The following is a 19,183-nucleotide window of genomic DNA, read 5'->3' on the forward strand; positions in this document are numbered from 1 at the left end:
TCCCCTTGGATTGGAAAATTGGCAATATCACTTCACTATTTAAGAAGGACAAGAGAGATAAACTGGGAAATTATAGGCATATTAGTCTAATGGCAATTGTGGGAAAGTACTAGAATCTTATTAGGGACAGGGTGACTGAGCATGTGGACAAACATGAGGTGATCAGAGAGAGTCAGCATGGATTTGTAACGGGTGAGTCATGTCTAACGAACTTAGTTGAATTTTTTGGTGAGGTAACTAAGCGGGGTAAGTGAGTGCCTATGGATGTTATTTATAAGGACTTCCAGAAGGCATTCGACAAGGTTCCTCATAAGATGCTTAACAAAAACGAGAGCACATGGAATTGGAGGCAACCAATTGGATTGGATAGGGAATTGGTTAGGAGGCAGGAGACAAGAGTGTAGGGATAATGGGTATGTATTCAAATTGGCAGGATGTGACTAGTGGTGTTCCAAAGGGATCTGTACTGGGGCCCGCAGTTTTTTTACTATATTTATAAATGATTTGGATGATGGAATAGAGAGCAGTATATCTAAGTTTGCTGACATAGTAAATAATGTAGATGGATGCAGAAAGTTGCAAAGGGATATTGATAGATTAAGCGAGTGGGCAAAACTGTGGCAGATGGCGTTCAACGCGGGAAAGTGTGAGGTCATCCACTTTAGGTAATCTAAGAAAGATAGATCAGAGTATTTTCTAAATGGCGAGAAGCTAGGAACTGTGGATGAGCAGAGAGATTTAGGGTCCAAGTACAGAAATCACTAATAGCTAGCTCTACAAAAAATAATTAAGATGGCTAAAGGCTAAGAGGGCTGGAATAGAGGAGTGGAAGTTATGTTACAGCTGTACTGCGATCTGGTGAGACCCCATCTGGAGTTCTGTATTCAGTTCTGTGCAGAATGATACTGGGGCTAAAAGGGTTAAATTATGTATGCACTAGGCTTGTACTCCCTTAAATATAGAAGATTAAGGGGTGATCTAATTGAAGTGTTTAAGATGATTAACAGAGTTAATAGGGTAGAGAGAGCAGCTATTGCCTCTGGTAGATAGTCCAGAACAACAGGGCATAATCTCAGAAGTAGAACTAGGCCATTCAGGGTTGACGTCAGAAAGCACTTCTTCACACAAAGGGTAGTGGAAATCTGGAACACTCTCTCCTCCCCCCCCCCCCCCCCCCCCCCCCCCCCCCCCGCACACAGCCTCCCAACCCCCAAAAATCTGTTGAGGCTAGGTCAATTGAAAATTTCAAAACTGAGATTGATAGATTTTTGTTAGGCAACGGTATTAAGGGTTAGGGAACCAAGGTGGGTAGATAGAGTTAAGATGCAGTTCAGCCATGACCTAAATGAATGGCAGACAGGCTTGAGGGGTTGAATGGCCTACTCCTGTTCTTATGTTCCTAAGGTGCGGAGAACATATAATGTGATGCGAGGAGAATGAAGATGATCCTACCAGCTTTCTGCTTCATTCCATGTCTTTCACACACCTTTGGGGCATGCCAAAATAGGACAAAATCAGGAGGGGAGGGTAGGCCCTGCATAGGAGTTACAGCAGCAAATGTCAAGATCAGTCTGCCAAAGGCCAAATGTATTTCAAGTAAATTGAGACAGTGACGTTTAGAAATGTTTAAGGATTGCTCTATGTGGTAGCTTTGCATAGGATATTAATGGAACGTGCCTAAAAAATCCCTGCAAGCTGACAGCAGTTTAAAACATACTCAATGATCCAAATGGCTACCTGCTGCTTAGTCACCGGTTTGCCTTAGGTCTTGGCACCATTTTGTGCTACAAGCTCTATTAGTGGATATCTTACAGGAACTAATGAACATGTCTATTGCTGGGGAAAGGAGACTCCTATCCAGCAAACAGTCTTTCAACAATCAGTGCATCAACAAGAATGTCTACTTTTTTGTATGCAATATTTGACTCCTAACTGCAAGAGATCTCTTTCGATAGATCGTGGCATCCTGTGTCTGCTCATTGCCTGGATATCTGGAGAACTATGGATGCCCTATTCTGATGGGTACTTGTGTTACCTCTCAACAGGGGGTGGGGGGGAGCTTTCAGGAAGGATTGCCCTGAAGTAACGTCCTCCTTTGACTACCACGGAGGTTCACAGATAAAATCCAGTTAATCTTTACTGGTCGCTACACCTTCAGAAGCTTCCTTAAAACCTCAGTTAAATTGCATTTTCTGTCACCTCTCCTAACCTCCAACACCTGTGCACACTCACTCAGGTCTGACACCCAACTATGAAGTTAGAATGTTTTGCTACGTTAAAAAATGATATGTAAATGCAAGTTGATGTTGGAAAAGGAAGGCAAACTGGGAGCAAGGACCACTGATTGAACAGGTTCAACTGAAGTGGTAGCACAAAAAGTAAAGAAATGGAAACTATAGAAATAGTTGCTGTCAGCAGACCTAAAATGCTTATATTATTCTCTGATGGGATTCACAATTCTTCCTGGTACGTAAAGAAAATTAAAGATCCGCAAGTACCATTCGGCGGTCTGAAACATTGTCTAGAATCATGTCCCCAAGAATATTAGCATCTGCTTGTGTTGTAACTTGGACTTCCTTTAATAGACTATGAATCACAGCCCTTGGACTATACTTTTTCACATCAAATTACAACTGCCACTTATCCAAAATTAAGTTTTTTTTAAAAATGGAAATTATTCTAAGTAGTAGGTTGGAGGACAACTTAAATAGCTTGCATGGATTTCTGCTCAACAAAACTCTAACTTCTTTGAGGACATTACAAATAAATTAGATAGTGGAAATCCTTATCCATGCTCATTTGGGCTTTCGGAAAGCCTTTTGCAAGGTGCCACATGGAAAACCTCAAATAAAGCTAAAAGTAATGGGAATCCAGGATAGAACTGCTTAAGACAACGGATTTTAAAAAAAGGAAACAAAGTGCTGGTGAGAGCTGTAGTATTAGACTTGGAATGAGCATAAAGCGTTGTACCACAACAGTCAGTGTTTAAACCTCTAATTGTCATCTACATTAAATGACCTAGATACAGAAACTAATTGTTAGCTTGTTAAATCTGTGAAGTAGAGAAGGTAGTAGGGACAGGATTCATTTATTAATTTGAAGAATGATATAGAATTAAGCAACTGGGTAGACAAAGGTGAAGTGTTACACATTGGAAAATATAAGCAATGTAAGTATGCAAAGATGATCGATCAGAAAAAGAGCAAACTATAGAGGAATGAAATGTGAATGATCATGTGATTTATATCAATTAGTGTTAATTGTATTCAGGTGATGTGTGTCAATTGGGGACTCTCTTGTATGAGAGCTTATCTAGGTGCAATGTGTGTGTAAGGGGGATCTCTGTGAATAAAGGCTTGGAAGCAACTGAAGACCAGGCTATCCAGTTATAACATGTTAGCTGCCTAAAGGTGGAAACTACGATTTTTTTTTGGACATGAAGGAAAACTTGAAAGCCTAATGGCTACTGGAGAAAATGGAAGAAAGCAAGTTTAAATTGTCAAGGTACAATTTCCCTCCGATGTTCTCGGAGTTTGAACTGTATGACCAGTGGAAGAACAAGGTTGATGTGGACATGGGTTACTACTCTGCCGAAGAGAAAACAAGGCATAGCCTTGGCATTGTCGCTTCCTGAACGAAGAAAAATCAGATGGTATTTTCTGAGAAGGATGCAGATCTTTTAGATGATAAAGGTTTTACCTTTCTAATAGAATTTCTGGATCAAATCTACAAGAATGACCTGTTAAGTGCCTATGAGACTTGGTCAGCATTTGATAAGATTTCAGAAAACGGACAGTCATTCAATGGAAGGGTATATCATAGACTTTAACAAATTGTAAAAAAGGTTGATAAAGTTCAAATTGGAACGAAACTAGCGTTTAAATTACAAGATTATGCTAAGGTATCTCATATGGATAAGCAACTGGTCCTAACTAGTGTTCAGTTCTCAGAAAAGGAGACTCTGTTGAATCAAATGGCTGCTGCCATGAAAAAAAATTCCTGGGGAAACAAACGGACATTCCCTTCAGACTTCATGGAACAAATAGGGCCTTCTGCAGTCACACAAAGAATAGAAAATGCAATAGTTTCTAGGTTTCGAAGTATTCCAGATACTAAACGCAGGCGCTCGACCAGGTTTCAAGAGACCGGACTCAGGCTTCAATATGACGGAAGGATTAAAGACAGCCAGATTGGTGATGAAAGCAAGTACAGCAAATTCAGTTATATCAACAGAAGACAAAATTGGGACAGCACAAATGGGCGAACGAATCCCAGGAATACCCAAGGGAAAATCAGTAGATGCTTTAGATGTCTCAGTATCATTATGAGGCGAACTGCCCAGAGAAAAGACGCAGGGTCTTTGAAATGACGCATAATGAAAAATAGTTCTGAGAAAGAGGATGAAGATAATGATGAATCTGAACAGATCATACTGGTCACAAGGAGTTTTAGCCCTGTGATGAATATATTAGTCACAGGTTCCTTTAATTATGCATGTACTTCAACTGTATGAGGGGTAGATTGGTTAAAATGTTATCTTGATTCAAGAAGTAGTGAGGATCAAAGCAAGGCTAAGGAATATAAAAGTTCTACATGTTTGAGATTTGGAGATGACAACACCTTGAGGTCACTCAAGAGAGTGGTAATTTCATGCAAGATAGCTGAAGTAAGCCATTTCATAAGTACGGATGTAGTCTCCAGTGTGATACCTATGCTTTTGGGTAAACCTTCCATGAGAAAGGCAAAAATTAAACTTGACATGGAACACGATGAGGCAATCATTTGTGGGAAATCGGCTGATTTGCAGTTTACCTAGTCAGGGCATTATTGTATCCCCTTAATAAAACCTGATGTTTCTCATCAGCGTGTTAGGCAAATATTAATGGCATCAAGTGATCAGGATGAGAAAGAAACAAATTGTCTTAGTTACATAGACAATTTGCCCACCCTACTTGTCAACATTTAAAGATCTTGCTAAAAGATGCAGGTGTAGTTGATGAGGAATATGCAAGGCACATAGAAGAGATTAGCAAGAACTGTGAAATCTGTAAAAAGCATAGACGGATACCCCCAGGTCCTATTGTAAGTGTTCCATTAGCACGTGACTTTAACGAAGTAGTTGCCATGGATCTAAAGGTATGGGACAAAGAAAAATGTTTTCATCTTACATTTTATTGACCTGGCTACGAGATTTAGTATTTGTATACTAATAAGGAGAAATTGGTTATTATAGATAACATTATGGAAAAATGGATAGGGACTGGGCTTCAACACCAGCAAAGTTTCTGACCGATAATGGAGGTGAATTTGCTAACGCGGAGTTCAGAGATATGTGTGAGAATATAAATATAATTGTCATGTATACAGCAGCTGAGAGCCCTTTTAGCAATGGTCTTTATGAAAGGAATCATGCTGTGATTGATAGCATAGTGCATAGAATTTTGGCTGATTGGACAGAGAGTAAATTGACAACTACCCTAGCATGGGTAGTTCATGCAAAGAATTCTCTTCAAATGGATGGAGGATATAGTCCTTACCAACTAGTCTATGGATGCAATCCCAAATTATCTTCTGTTCTTTGTGATAATCCTCCTGCTCTAGAAGGTACTACAATTAGTGCCATTTTTTTCCTGAGCATTTAAATGCTATGCATGCAGGGAGACAGACTATTATCAAGGCTGAGATATCAGACCAGGGTATTAGACCATCTGAGACAGAGTTCAATTCAGGATATTTGGTATACTATAAAAGAGAGGGTCATAGGGAATGGAAAGGTAATAGGTCACGATGGTAAGACAGTACTTGTCCAACATTCCTCACAATTGGAATTAATTATAAAACCCTGGATTCTGAGCAGTTGATAAAAGTAAACGAGGCACCTTGTGCCTCCCATGGTCATGATTCTTTTGATGAGGTTCCTGAGGTAGATCAAGTGCTGGACAGTGGTAATGTCAGTGATCAAGAAACACATGACAGAGCTATCACATCCACAGAATAAATACTTAAAGTGGGCACGAATGACATATATTCCAAAAGGGACTAATGAATGGAGGGAAGCAACAATTTTGGGACATTTAGGCAAAGCTACAGGTAGGTTTAAATTTTGGTTGAATGTTCAGGATGATGGCCATGAAGCGAGGTCCATGGACCAGCAGAATGGGGTAAAAGAATGGAGAGTACGAAAGTCGAGTATAAGTAGTGATAGGGAGTTCGGAAGTGAATCTCACGTCAGAAAATGATCACAAATTAGAGATGAAAGAGGGAAATCTCGCCGTAGCAGTCCCTACAGACATAGACGTGGAAGTAGAGAATGTAGCTTGACTAGGTCAGACAATGAAACAAAGTCCACAGAACAGTCACGTAACAGAACTAGAAGCAAAAGTCCTCATGATTGTGAAGTTTTAATAGCTGCCAATAAACTTGAGGATAAACAAGTGAGAAGCAAAACAAAGGGAGTTAGATTGTTGGAAAGAATTTGGAGTTTATTCTGAGGTAACAGATAAAGGTCGACATAGATGGGTTTGTACTGAACAGGTCCTTGCAGATGGGACTTGAGGATAAAGCGAGATTGGTAGCTAGGGGTTTTGAAGAGAAACTGGGTGATACAGATGTTCGAGTGGATTCTCCCATTGCTGGAAAGGTAATCTTAAAAATCTTTTTGGCTCTTTTGGCAACATTTTCATGGGAGTGTAGATCAATTGACATAAAAGTCGCATTTCTGCAGGACGATACTTTTCAGAGAGGAGTGTTTCTGAAACCGCCTAAAGAGGAAGCAGATGCGGAAGGAAAGCCAACGGCGTCTATGTCTTGAATGATGCTTCCAGGGTATGGTATTTTTGGGTGAGATCTGTTTTGCTGAAAATAGGTTGTGTTCAACTAAAAGCAGATGCTGCGATATTTTATTGATACCATAACAGAAAACTTCCAGGCATCTTCATGATGCACGTTGATGACTTGTTGGAGTTAAGTACTTCAATGAAACACCCCGTAGTAAATGTTTTACGGGCAAATAAAACATTACGAAAATTAAATTTAAATAAATGTGTACTTAAGTTCTCATTCTTAGGTGACCCAAAGAAAACAAAGCTAGTTATCTTTAGCGATGCTTCACATACTAATCATTCTTATTTGTATTCAGTGTATCTTATGGGTGAGAATGGGAAATGTTGTCCTTTAGCTTGGGAAGCTAAGAAAAAGGGTTGTTAAAAGTACTATAGCTGCTGAAACACTGGCTCTTGTTGACGCAGTGGATATGGGATTCTATTTGGCAAATTTTGAGTGACATCCTGTACAACGGGTGTACTGAAGATAGCATAGCCATTGAATGTTATGTAGACAATCATTCATTGTGGGATAATGTACACACTATGAAAAATGTGAGTGAGAAAAGATTACAAATTGACCTTGCTGGCTTGAAACAAATGCTGGAGAAAAAGGAAATCTCTAAAATTAAATGGGTGGATTCAAGCCATCAACTGTCAGATTGTTTTACTAAAAGAAATAAATGTTCGAAGAAATTATTTAGGGGTCCTGGAGAAGGGTCACCTCACAATGTAATGCTTTGAATAGTATAAGCTTTAAAAATTCATTCATGGGATGTGGGCGGCACTGGCGAGACCAGCATTTATTGACCAACCCTTGTTGCCCTCGAGAAGGTGGTGGTGAGCCGCCTTCTTGAACCGCTGCAGTCTGTGTGGTGAAGGTTCTCCCACAGTGCTATTAGGTAGGGAGTTCCAGGAATTTGACCCAGCGACGATGAAGGAACGGCGATATATTTCCAAGTCGGGATGGTGTGTGACTTGGAGGGGAACGTGCAGGTGGTGTTTTTCCCATGTGCCTGCTGCCCTTGTCCTTGTCCTTCTAGGTGGTAATGGTCGCGGGTTTGGGAGGGGCTATCAAAGAAGCCTTGGCAAGTTGCTGCATTGCATCCTGTCGATGGTAATGCCGTTGAATGGCATGGGGAGGTGGTTAGACTCTCTCTTAATCTGTATAGAGTATGGAAGATTTTGTTTCTTGAAATTTTTGTTTGTATTATACGTATAAAGTTTAGTATTTTTTATTTAAAAGAGAAGGGAATCTGTTACTTTTATGTGATTTTGTATCAATTAGTGTTAGTTGTATTCAGGTGGTGTGTGTCAATTGGAAACTCTCTTGTATCCTTTTTATATGAGAGCTTATCTAGGGTATGGTGTGTAAGTGGGGGGGGGTCTCTATGAATAAAGGCTTGGAAACAAATGAAGACCAAGCTCCAGTATTCTATCCTTCACCATCAGGCTATCCAGTTATAACATGAAAAAGGTCTTAGTCTGGACCAATTTGAGGGAAAAGTTAACTAGTAAAACAATGGAGCAACAACAGGAAATATTCAAGTAGGAGATTGGTATAGCACAGTCTGAGAATATTTCAGAGGCAACCCAATGCCTTGTCATTGGATTAGCGGATGAACAAAGACTCTCACTGCTCCTAATTACTATCTAGCAAAACAATGGACAAGGAACGAGATTGGCAGAATCAATGGGGAAAAGAAGCCCCAGTTGACCTTATAGAGCTGTGTTGAGTGTCATGGTTTCATGGTGAACAGTCTGATTACATGAAAAAGCATACGACAAAATTAAAGCCAGTGACACTACAGAATCATGTCAAATATCAATCTAGAGAGAAACAAAAAGAAACTTGAGAGCCACGAGGATGTAGGAGGAAAAGAACTTGATCTAAGGAAATTAACATCGGTTTTTATGATTAGGAAGAAATTAATTAAGCTTGGGGTGGAGCCACTCAAAAATGAGACTGGTGATATTATTGTAGCTAAGAAAATAGCATAGTTAAATGAATCTTGACACCTCCAACGTCTTTGATTTGTCACGCTGCTTGTCCAACATCCAATACAAATATTAGAAGGACCGATGCCACTGTTTTCGGTCCCTTCCACAAACTCAGTTTCCTAGCCACTGAATCCATCCGTCTCCCTGGCCATGTATGAGGCTGAACCAGACCGTTCGCAAACTTGGCATCCTATTTGACCCCAAGATGAGCTTCCAAACCCATATCCACTCCATCACCAAGACCGTCTACTTCCACCTCCAAAACATCGCCCATTTCCGCCCCTGCCTCAGTTCATCTGCTGCTCAAACCCTCATCCATGCTTTTATTACTTCCAGGCCAGCCTCCCATCTTCCACCCTTGATAAACTTGAGCTCATCCAAAGCTCTGTTGCCCGTATCCTAACGCACACCAAGTCCTGTTCACCCATCACCCCTGTGCTCGCTGGCCTACATTAGCTCTTGGTCCGGCATCACTCGATTTTAAAATTCTCATCCTTGTTTTCAAATCCCTCCATTTCTTTGTAATCTCCTCCAGCCCTGCAACCCTCAGAGATCTCTGCGTTCCTCCAATTCTGGCCTTTTGCGGATCACTGATTTTAATTGCTCCACCACTGGCTGCCATGCCTTCAGCTGCCTAGGCTCTAAGCTCTGGAATTCCCTCCTTAAATCTCGCCACCTCTCTCCTTCTTTAAGAGGCTCCTTAAAACCTACCTCACCTGAACTAATATCATCTTACGTGGCTTCATGTCAAATTTTGTTTGATAACACTCGTGAAGTACCTTGGGATGTTTTACTACATTAAAAGGCACTATATAAATGCAAGTTGTTGATGATGTTGAATTCTTCACTTCAGTATTTACAGAATAAAGTCTTCAAAGGCCTGTGGTGAGAAAGTAGAAAGTCAATCAACAAATATATGTAATAAGGAAATGGTTCTTAAGGGGATGAGGATGCAAAAATTGATGTGTCCAGAACTAAATGGTAAATACTTCAGAATACAGGAAGTTAGCGAGAAAGTAGCAAATGAATTAACTGATTTTTTTTTAAATTCAGGAGGTGGGGGTCAAAGGATTGGCAGTAGCAAATGTTCAAGAAAGGAGAAACGAGCAAGTCAAGCAACTACTGACTGAATAGCCTTATACGAATAGTAGGAAACTTACTAGAGATTAGATAGAACCAGAGGACACAGATTTAAAGGTGATTGGCAAAAGAACCAAAGGCGACATGAGGAAAAACTTTTTTACGCAGTGATCTGGAATGCACTGTCTGAAAGGGTGGTGGAAGCAGATTCAATCGTGGCTTTCAAAAAGGAATTGGATAAATACGTGAAGGGAAAAAATTTTCAGGGCTACAGGGAAAAAGTAGGGGAACGGGACTAAGTGGATTGCTCTTACAAAGAGTCGGCACAGGATCGATGGACCGAATGGCCTCCTTCGTGCTGTAGCCATTCTATGATTCTATTAAAGACAACAAAATAAAAGAAGGTCCATGGATTTGTGAAGGGTAGGTCATGTTTGACTAACTTCATGGAATTTTTTGACAGAATAACAAAGTATATATTTGGCCGGGGGGGGGGGGGGGGGGGGGGGAGGGGGGGAAAAGAGGAGGAAAGAGATGCGGCAGAAGTCCTTTTTATGGACTCCTTTTTTGATAAATTACTTAAGAAATTGGTTGAGAAAATTAGGGTCCCATGGAAAAGTAGCGCAATTGAAGTATGGACAGACAGCAGAAAGGCAAACAGCAAAGGTTGTCGCAAATGGATGTTTCTCAGACTGGGAGGTGATGGCTGGCTGGTTGCCACAGGGATTGGGGTTGGGGTTGGGGTTGGGATCACTATCACTTTATTTGAACAAATATAAAGGGATGGATATCAAACGTTTACTGCCGATACCAAACTGGGAGGAGTAGTAAACTTCCAAGAAGAATGCAAGAGAGTACAAAAGAACGTAGACAGGATACGAGATTGGACAGGGCAGTTAAGTAGCAAAGGCAGTTTAATACAGAAAAATGTGGCAGTACAATTTGGAAATGGGCATGGCCTCCTCCTATCCTAAAATTTCTATGTTTATATGAAGGGAACAGAATGAGTACAGAAAAACTTGGAAAAGATACCTGGGAGTAACAGTGGAGTGTTGACAGATTCCACTTATCCTAGCTAAGTATAAGTCTACAGTAGGTATACTGAGGCTTAATGATGCACTAGCAGACTACACTTTTGGAAAGGATGCAGAAAAATGCAACAAGAATGATCTCAAGTGTAAAGGAGATGAACTATGAGGAAAAATTAGAGCTGTTTAAATTCTACAGGGTAAAGATAATGTTGTTAAGGAGAAACTAACCAAAGTACATATAAAGTATTAAATGGTACAGATAAGGCAAGTCAGAGGGCATAAATTTAAAACATAATAAAAAATGTTCTTACTCGAAAGGATGATAAAGGCACGAGTGAATCAAAAAGATTAAAGGCACAGAAATGCAATTAGATACAGCTTGGGTGAGCTGGAATATAAGAGGGACCGAATGACCTTTATTTATCCTTGCTTTTATGTTGTTACATTTTTCTGAATTATGGTTGCATTTATCTTCATTATTTGTTACTCCTGTTATTATGGCATCATCTGAAAACTTACAGATTTGGCTTATGATATCCTCCTCCAAGTCCTTGATCAACCTGAGTACCCTGCCCATAACCTCTTTCCAGCCTGAAAAGTTCCCATTTATGGGAACCTCTGTCTCTTAAATTCTACAGCCTAAAGATAACGTGGTTAAGGGAGTAACTCACCAAAGTACATCTAAAATATTATATTGGTCCGGTTAAGGTGAATGATGCCATCACCATCCGTGACTTACATGACTGCTTACCATCGACATTATTTGCCAATGACAAACCTTGTCAAAAGCTTTCTAAAACTCCAAACATAGATCAATTGCATATCTCTGTCCATGAAGTCGGTCCCTTCAAAATAACCAGGTTAAACATGTCCTCCTTTACCTGAATTCATGCTGATGTTTGCCAAGTTATGTTTTTTACCCACCTAAATTGTTACAATGACTTTCTCTACATCAAGGGTTAAACTTGGAAGTTCTAGCTTCCAGTTATGTCTCAACCCTTTTTTAAAACACGTGATCTCTTCCAAATATAGCAAATTTACAAAACATCGATTAGCGCCTCACTTATTTCATTCAGTTCCCATCTCCTTCAAGACTCATTGGCGTAAGCTTTAAAGACGCAGGCCATTATTAATGCACAAATCGGTCAGCAAGTTAAGGGGTGAAGAGATACACCGTGAGCTGCGAATCTCCAGAACTTGCTGGTCGATTTACACCACTCCAACATTTACCTCACACATTCGGCATCTCACCCTTAGCTATCCCGTTTTTAGAAACTTACATGCGAACATACAAATTAAGAGGAGGCGGCCATTCGGCCCCTCGAGCCTGCTCTGCCATTTGATAAGATCGTGGCTGATCTGATTGTGACCTCAACCCTACTCTCCCATCTACCTACTATGACCTTTGATTCCCTTGTTAATCAGGAATCCATCTAACTCAGTCTTAAAAATATTCAATAACCCTGCCTCCACCGTTCTCTGGGGAAGGAAGTTCCACAGACTCACGACCCTCTGAGAAAAAATTTCTCCTCATCTCCGTCTTAAATGGGAGACCCCTTATTTTTTTAAACTGTGTCCCCTAGTTCTAGTCTCTCCCACAAGGGGAAACATCCTCTCAGCATCTAACCCTTCAAGTCCCCTCAGAATCTCAATGTTTCAATAAGATCACCTCTCATTCTTCTAAACTCCAATGTATACAGGCCCAACTTGTCCAACCTTTCCTCATAAGATAACCCCCTCATCCCAGGAATCAGTTCAGTGAAGCTTCTCTGAACTGCCTCCAAAGCAATTATGTCCTTTCTCAAATAAGGAGACCAAAACTGCACACAGTATTCTAGATGAGGTCTCACCAATGCCTTGTACAACTGTAGATAAACATATCTACTTTTATATTCCATTCCCCTTGCAATAAATGACAACATTCCATTTGCCTTCCTAATCACTTGCTGTACCTGCATACTAACTTTTTGTGATTCATGTACTAGGACACCCAGATCCCTCTGGACCTCAGAGCTCTGCAATCTCCCACCATTTAAATAATATACTTTTCTATTCCTCCTGTCAAAGTGGACAATAACTTGCTGGATTTGCACATTAATTGCCCATTAAATTCACCGCAGAAAGTTAGAGCTCATAATTAATAGTGTAAGTACCCTTTTAATAATGTGGTAATTGTTGATGCAATGCCAATCTCTCCGGCCCAGAAAAGGAACAATTTAAACTGTTGAGTCTCATTCCTACATGTAGTAAATTGTTGTTAAAGATTTTAGAAATTTCAAATTTACATTTTTTTTTCTTACTTTTCCTATCCATCTCTTTTTTTTCCTCTCAATCCAATCTTTCTTTCCCTCTTTTCACTTCTTTCTACACCTGATTTGATTCTAATTCACCCTCCTTTTCAGTCGTTCCTTTGCTTCTTTCTCAATTCTTACATCTCATTGGTTAAGGAGATCCCTGTTAGAACTGTCGTTCACTAAGGTTCTAGAAGCAGGTGCAAACATTTTGCGAACTGAAGGGACCAGGAAAAAAGGACAACAAACAGTGTATACCATTAGATGCCCCAGCAAGGTTTGGCATGTATTTTATAATACAGTCCTCACCACTTACACCACCCTTGCTTATCATGGATAGCTGCCTATATCAGGCAAATGGCGCTAACCATAGGCGTCAATTACAAATGCGCCACTCAAAACACATTAAGCACGCCGGCTATTTCGTGCAGGTCAGGACTTACTTTTTAAAAGCTGATTTTTTTTTAATGGCTGCATTCAATCAACATCTCACTTTGCAACATAAACAGGCAGATGTTAGAACCACAGAGACATAAGTAGAACCAAGACATTGTAGCAGTCGTAACCCAACATGTTAAACGTGAAGCTGCCTGAAGTCTCTGCACTGTTAACAATTACGGGAGGCAGTCAGAAAGTAGAGACTTCAGACAGCTCACTCCTAGATGTCTCTTCCCACTTTTCCCACATTGTTTATAAGTGTATCACAGATGAATGCTGTCCGCCTTACACCCGTCTTTGTTAAATATAACATCTATTGGAAGTGGTTATGAGGCAGGTGGAATCTCATGTGTGAAACATAGAGCAGGAAGTTCAGGACTGTGTAATATATGCACTGCGTACATCAAGATTTATAGGTAGTATGTACAATATATGTAATGTATGTGTAACTTTTAACCCATTAAGTGCTGCTATGTAATACATACAATATTTCTAAAATATATTAAAAATCTTATGTCTGCATGTACAAAACCTTACTTCCTGTTGCCACACTTGTCAGCTTTTCCCATTACAAATTCCTATATCCACATTAATGCAAATTGCCTTTGTAAACTTGTCACACTGTAAATTATACCCTCCCGCCAATAATGGAGCTGTAGCACCAGTTTTGCATCTCCCAGTTCGTGTATTGCAGGGAATATCTATGCTCCAACAAATTTTACCTCTGTTCCCAAATTACCATTAAATTTTGTTGCAACTATAAATATAAAAATCAAAGTATATATAAAAAAAAGTCTAAATGTATGACTTGAAAATGAGGACTGAAATACATCAGTGCCCTCTGATCCAATTATCCTCTAACTCCACTCCACCTAAAGACCACACTATGACTTACTCTGTGCAACACCACGAGAATCAACTAGTATATTAAACATCTTGCAGAAAGCAGCACTTCCTTTCTATAAACCTTACGTCCTGTTGTCATGATTTTCAGTCAAGTTTTTCTGTCAACATTTATCATTGCAAATTTCTGTGCCAACATTTTCTATTCAGTTTTGTCATATCAACTGTCACGATGTAGCTGAAGGCTCTAGTCACTAGGTGACTCTGTGGAATGGGTTTTTGAAGTGAAGTTCCTACTTTGTGCTTCTCTACCTGCCCCCACCTACTTTTACTCTATTATTTATCTAATCCACTGCATTCTGTTTATCCCAAGTGCTACTCATTACACACTTAAGTATCCACCTTACTCTTCAATCTGTTTTTTTGATCTGAATGTTGACAACATTTAATGCTTCTCAGTTTTCTGTGAGTCTCCCAACTATTTGTGTTCCAATTAATCTTAAATCACTTTTCATTCCTTTAAAGTCTGATCTTTTGAAGTTAATTGTTTTTATCTCACTGACCTTTCTGCATACCATATTTAACATGCCAGTTTGAATGCAATGATCACTGGGTCCACATGCACTATCCCTAAATCATTACTAAAGATTATAGCCAGAACAGTTTCTGACAATGTTGGCTGTTCGATGAACTTAGAAAGGAAACAATTCTGTATCACCTCAAGATTCATTCACTCCTCAGTTTTTTGCTCTGGTACTTCCCAGTCAGTATCTGGGTAATAAAAATGATTAACATTCTGGTCTTTTTACATACCTTGCTGATCAACAAAATTATTTCCTTGTCTAATCCCTCCTTCTGCTATCTGTAAATGACCATTAATTCTCTTTTATTTACTATGCTTGGCATCACTCCACATGGTCCTCAACTTACTTGGCTATTGTAAACATGTAAGTTGGACATAACTCCAATATTCTCTGCAAATACAAGTAAATTCAGTTTTCCTACACACTCAGAGCCGTACTCAAAGGGAGCATATGCCCTCAGAGTGTGGCATCCATGAATTTACCATGATAACATGGTGCTCTTAAAAGTTTTCCTTCAATAGTATAGAAGCAAAAACACCAAGGGAATTGACCAATTTGTCTGAATTATTCAAAAGGAGAATGGGAGTACACTTGGTTGTTCAAGTGGAAAAAACACTGGCATAGACAAAACAAGCGACATGTCCTGCTTCTACACTGTAACATTAATGATTTTATGAAAGCTGTGATTTGATCATGCAGGCTGAAATTCAAATACATCCCTTTTCTGATTAGAAAGTTCACTTAAATTTGAGTTAAAAAGATGTACATTGTTTCTAAAGTTAAGAGAAGTGGAGGGGCTACGGAGGGGAATTCCAGACATTGGGGGCTAGACAGATAAAGGCCAACAGTAGGGCAAAGGGAGGACGGTGACAAGAGGCCAGAGTCAGAAGGATAGTTTGGGGCAGGGGAGTTGGCTGTAGTGCTGGAGAAGGTTCCAGAGATAGAGAGGAGTGAGGCATTGGAGGGATTTAAACACAAGTCGTTTCTTTAAATCCAGGGGACCCATAATGGATAGCAAACTGGCTACAAAACAGAAAACAGAAGTTAAGGGTATGCACTCAAGACTGGCAAAAGGCGGAAGTGGCGTTCCACGGGGATCAGTGCTGGGACCACTGTTGTTCACAATTTACATCAACAATTTGGATTTGGGAATCAGAAGTACAATTTCAAAATTTGTGAACGACACCAAATTGGGGGGTGTAGTTAATGCAAAGGAAGAATGCGTCAAAATGCAAGAGGACATTAATAAACTTGCAGAATGGGCATGTAATTGGCAAATGAATATCAATATAGATAAGTGTGAGGTAGTGCATTTTGGTAGGAAGAATAAGGCGGCCACATACTACTTGGATAATAAGAGTCTAATGGGATAGAGGAGCAAAGGGATCTAGGGGTACAGATATACAAATCGCAAAGTAGCAACGCAGGTTATTAAGGCCATAAAAAAGGCAAATCAAGCACTGGGGTGCATTTCTAGAGGGATAGAATTGAAAAGCAGAGAAGTTATGTTAAACTTGTATAGAACCTTGGTTAGACCACACTTGGAGCACTGTGCAATGTTCTGGTCTCCATATTATAGAAAGGATATAGATGCATTGGAGGGGGTACAAAATTCACAAAGACGTCACCAGAACTGAGAGGATATACTTATCAGGAAAGGCTGAACAGGCTGGTGCTCGGTTCTCTAGAAAAGAGAAGGCTGAGGGGTGACCTGATTGAAGGCTTTAAGATAATGAAAGAGTTTGATAGGGTGGACATAGAGAAAATGTTTCCACTTGTGGGGAGTCCAAAACTAGAGGTCATAAATATAAAATAGTCACTAATAAATCCAATAGGAAATTCAGGAGAAACTAGTTTACCAAAAGGGTGGTAAGAATGTGGAAAGCACTACCACAAGTAGTTGAGGCAAATAGCATAGATGCATTTAAGGGGAAATTAGATAAGCACGAGAAAAAGGAATAGAAGGGTATGCTGATAGGGTTAGATGAAGTAGGGAAGGAGGAGGCTCATGTGGAGCATAAAGGCCAGCATAGACCTGTTGGGCCGAATGGCCTGTTTCTGTGCTGTAGTATCAATGTAACTCGATGTAAAAATGCTAAATTAAGTATATAGGGCCTCGCAGAAATAATTTTGGGGGAAAAAATATTTATTTCCTCTGTTTCTATTAGTTTTCTGTAACCTCCCCTTCCAGAAGCCAAACTTCTGTGGGGTGCAGTTCCCCACCCAAGTGACCTTTCTTCATATGTAAGCCTAAACAGTGAGTTGGCAAATTGTTTGACCACATATACACACACTTCTAGAAGACATTGCTGGATAGTGATGAGAAGTAGGAACCTTGGCCAAGTTTTCCTTATGACGCATGTAGCAGCCACACTGTACCTGAGCTAAGACCAAACACATTAATTGGGGGTAGATAGATCAAACTAATAGTTTAATGCAAATTAACTGGTATCACAGGCATGCTTCCTGTTGGCCAAATGGAAATCAAGGTAACAGCTAATCATTGTCTCATGAAAGAAGAATGTGTAAAGGATAAATGATTTAAGACTATTTAATATGCAAGGATCCAATTACTTTCAATCAAATCAAATGCAACAATGGGGCACTGATTATTGAAATATCCCAAAGTCAAAAAGCATCAAGATTTTATAATTTAAGAAAATTAAGAATTCAAAACACCTACCATCTAGCCCCTGTCCTCTTGTAAAGGACTCCATTGATGACTGATACATTTTTAAGTGATACTCTGCCATTCTAAATGAAAAGAAACAATATATTAAAACGGCAATTTTAAAGAAAAACTATGCTCAACTAAATATCCATTGACAATTAAAACAATAAAGTTTCAGCAATTATTCCAAAACAAATGCAGTTTAGAAATACATAAGCTCCTGTCAAGATTTTACTTCTTGTATAACTATAATTTTGTGTGTGGGGAAAAAAGTGGCAAAATGCAGGTAAATGTAGCATTATGTGGCAGGAAACTTGACAGAATAAAAGGCTCAGCAAAATATACAGATTATAAACTATTACTCAAGTTGCCAATTGTGGGGAAAAAAAAACTCAGTCAAAATGTTTTCAATGGGTATCGCTTCCTTTCCTTGTATGTTAGTTATCCATTCACAGCAGTATTAGAAATATAATAAATTGGTTAAAGCTGTTGTCATGCAACAATGTGTTACTTAAATGACTGTTTCAAATACTCTCAGTAATACCAGGGAGGTATCTATTACAAAAGGAGAAAACACTGTATAACTGAATGGGCCTTTGCAAGAGAATAGCTTTTAAAAGGAGGCTGTGATGGGATGCTGCATGTGGCCCACCCTCCAGTATGCAAGAGCCCCTACATGAATGAAATTGCCAAACCAGTTGGTGCTCAGTTCTAAGAACGTTTCCACTGGCCAAAACAGAGATCAATTACAGCAGAACTTCAGCAGCATTAGGAGTTGAAAGGTATCAGAATATCGACTCTCAAGTAATTCCAACATTAATTACCTCAAACTGTGAAGTCCCTTTTTCCAATTAGACTTTATCCCTGGCAAAACTCCATAATCTACAAGCCTCATGTGGACCACCTTCTGTAAATGCATTAGCTTGGACTTCCCAATACACATTGTGGAAAAGTCAGATGGGATGAATCGTAAGCTTACTGAGGGAACGAAGCATGGAAATAGAGGAGGCTTTAGCCACAATCTTCCAATCCTCCTTGGATATGGCAGTGATGCCAGAGGACTGGAGTGTTGCAAATGATACACCCCTGTTCAAAAAAGGGGAGAGATAAACCAGGTAACTACAGGCCAGTTAGCCTAACATTGGTGGTGGGGAAATTTCTAGAAACTATAATTGGGGACAAAATTAATTGTCACTTGGAAGAACAAGGGTTAATAAACGACAGCCAATATGGATTTACTAAAGGCAAATCATGTCTGACAAACTTTATTGAGTTCTTCAATTAAATAACAGAGGATGAAGGTAATGCAGTTGATGTTGTGTATATGGACTTACAGAAGGCATTGATAAAGAGCCACATAATAGACTTGTTAGCAAAACCGAAGCCCATGGGATTATAGGGGCAGTTGCAGTGCGGATATGAA

At 39.6% G+C, this 19,183-nt stretch overlaps 1 protein-coding gene across 2 annotated transcripts in view; it reads right to left on the minus strand.

Moving 5' to 3' along the window:
- The window catches only part of sugt1 (SGT1 homolog, MIS12 kinetochore complex assembly cochaperone), a 154,619-nt gene that overhangs the window by 120,410 nt on the left and 15,026 nt on the right, over positions 1–19,183 (minus strand). For both annotated transcript variants that reach the window (XM_067986443.1, XM_067986442.1), the window contains exon 5: positions 17,773–17,843. In XM_067986443.1, coding sequence (XP_067842544.1) covers positions 17,773–17,843 — 71 coding nt within the window. The remainder of the gene's footprint in view (positions 1–17,772; positions 17,844–19,183) is intronic.

This window comes from Heptranchias perlo, chromosome 6 (assembly GCF_035084215.1).
Source record: "Heptranchias perlo isolate sHepPer1 chromosome 6, sHepPer1.hap1, whole genome shotgun sequence".
NCBI lineage: Eukaryota > Metazoa > Chordata > Chondrichthyes > Hexanchiformes > Hexanchidae > Heptranchias > Heptranchias perlo.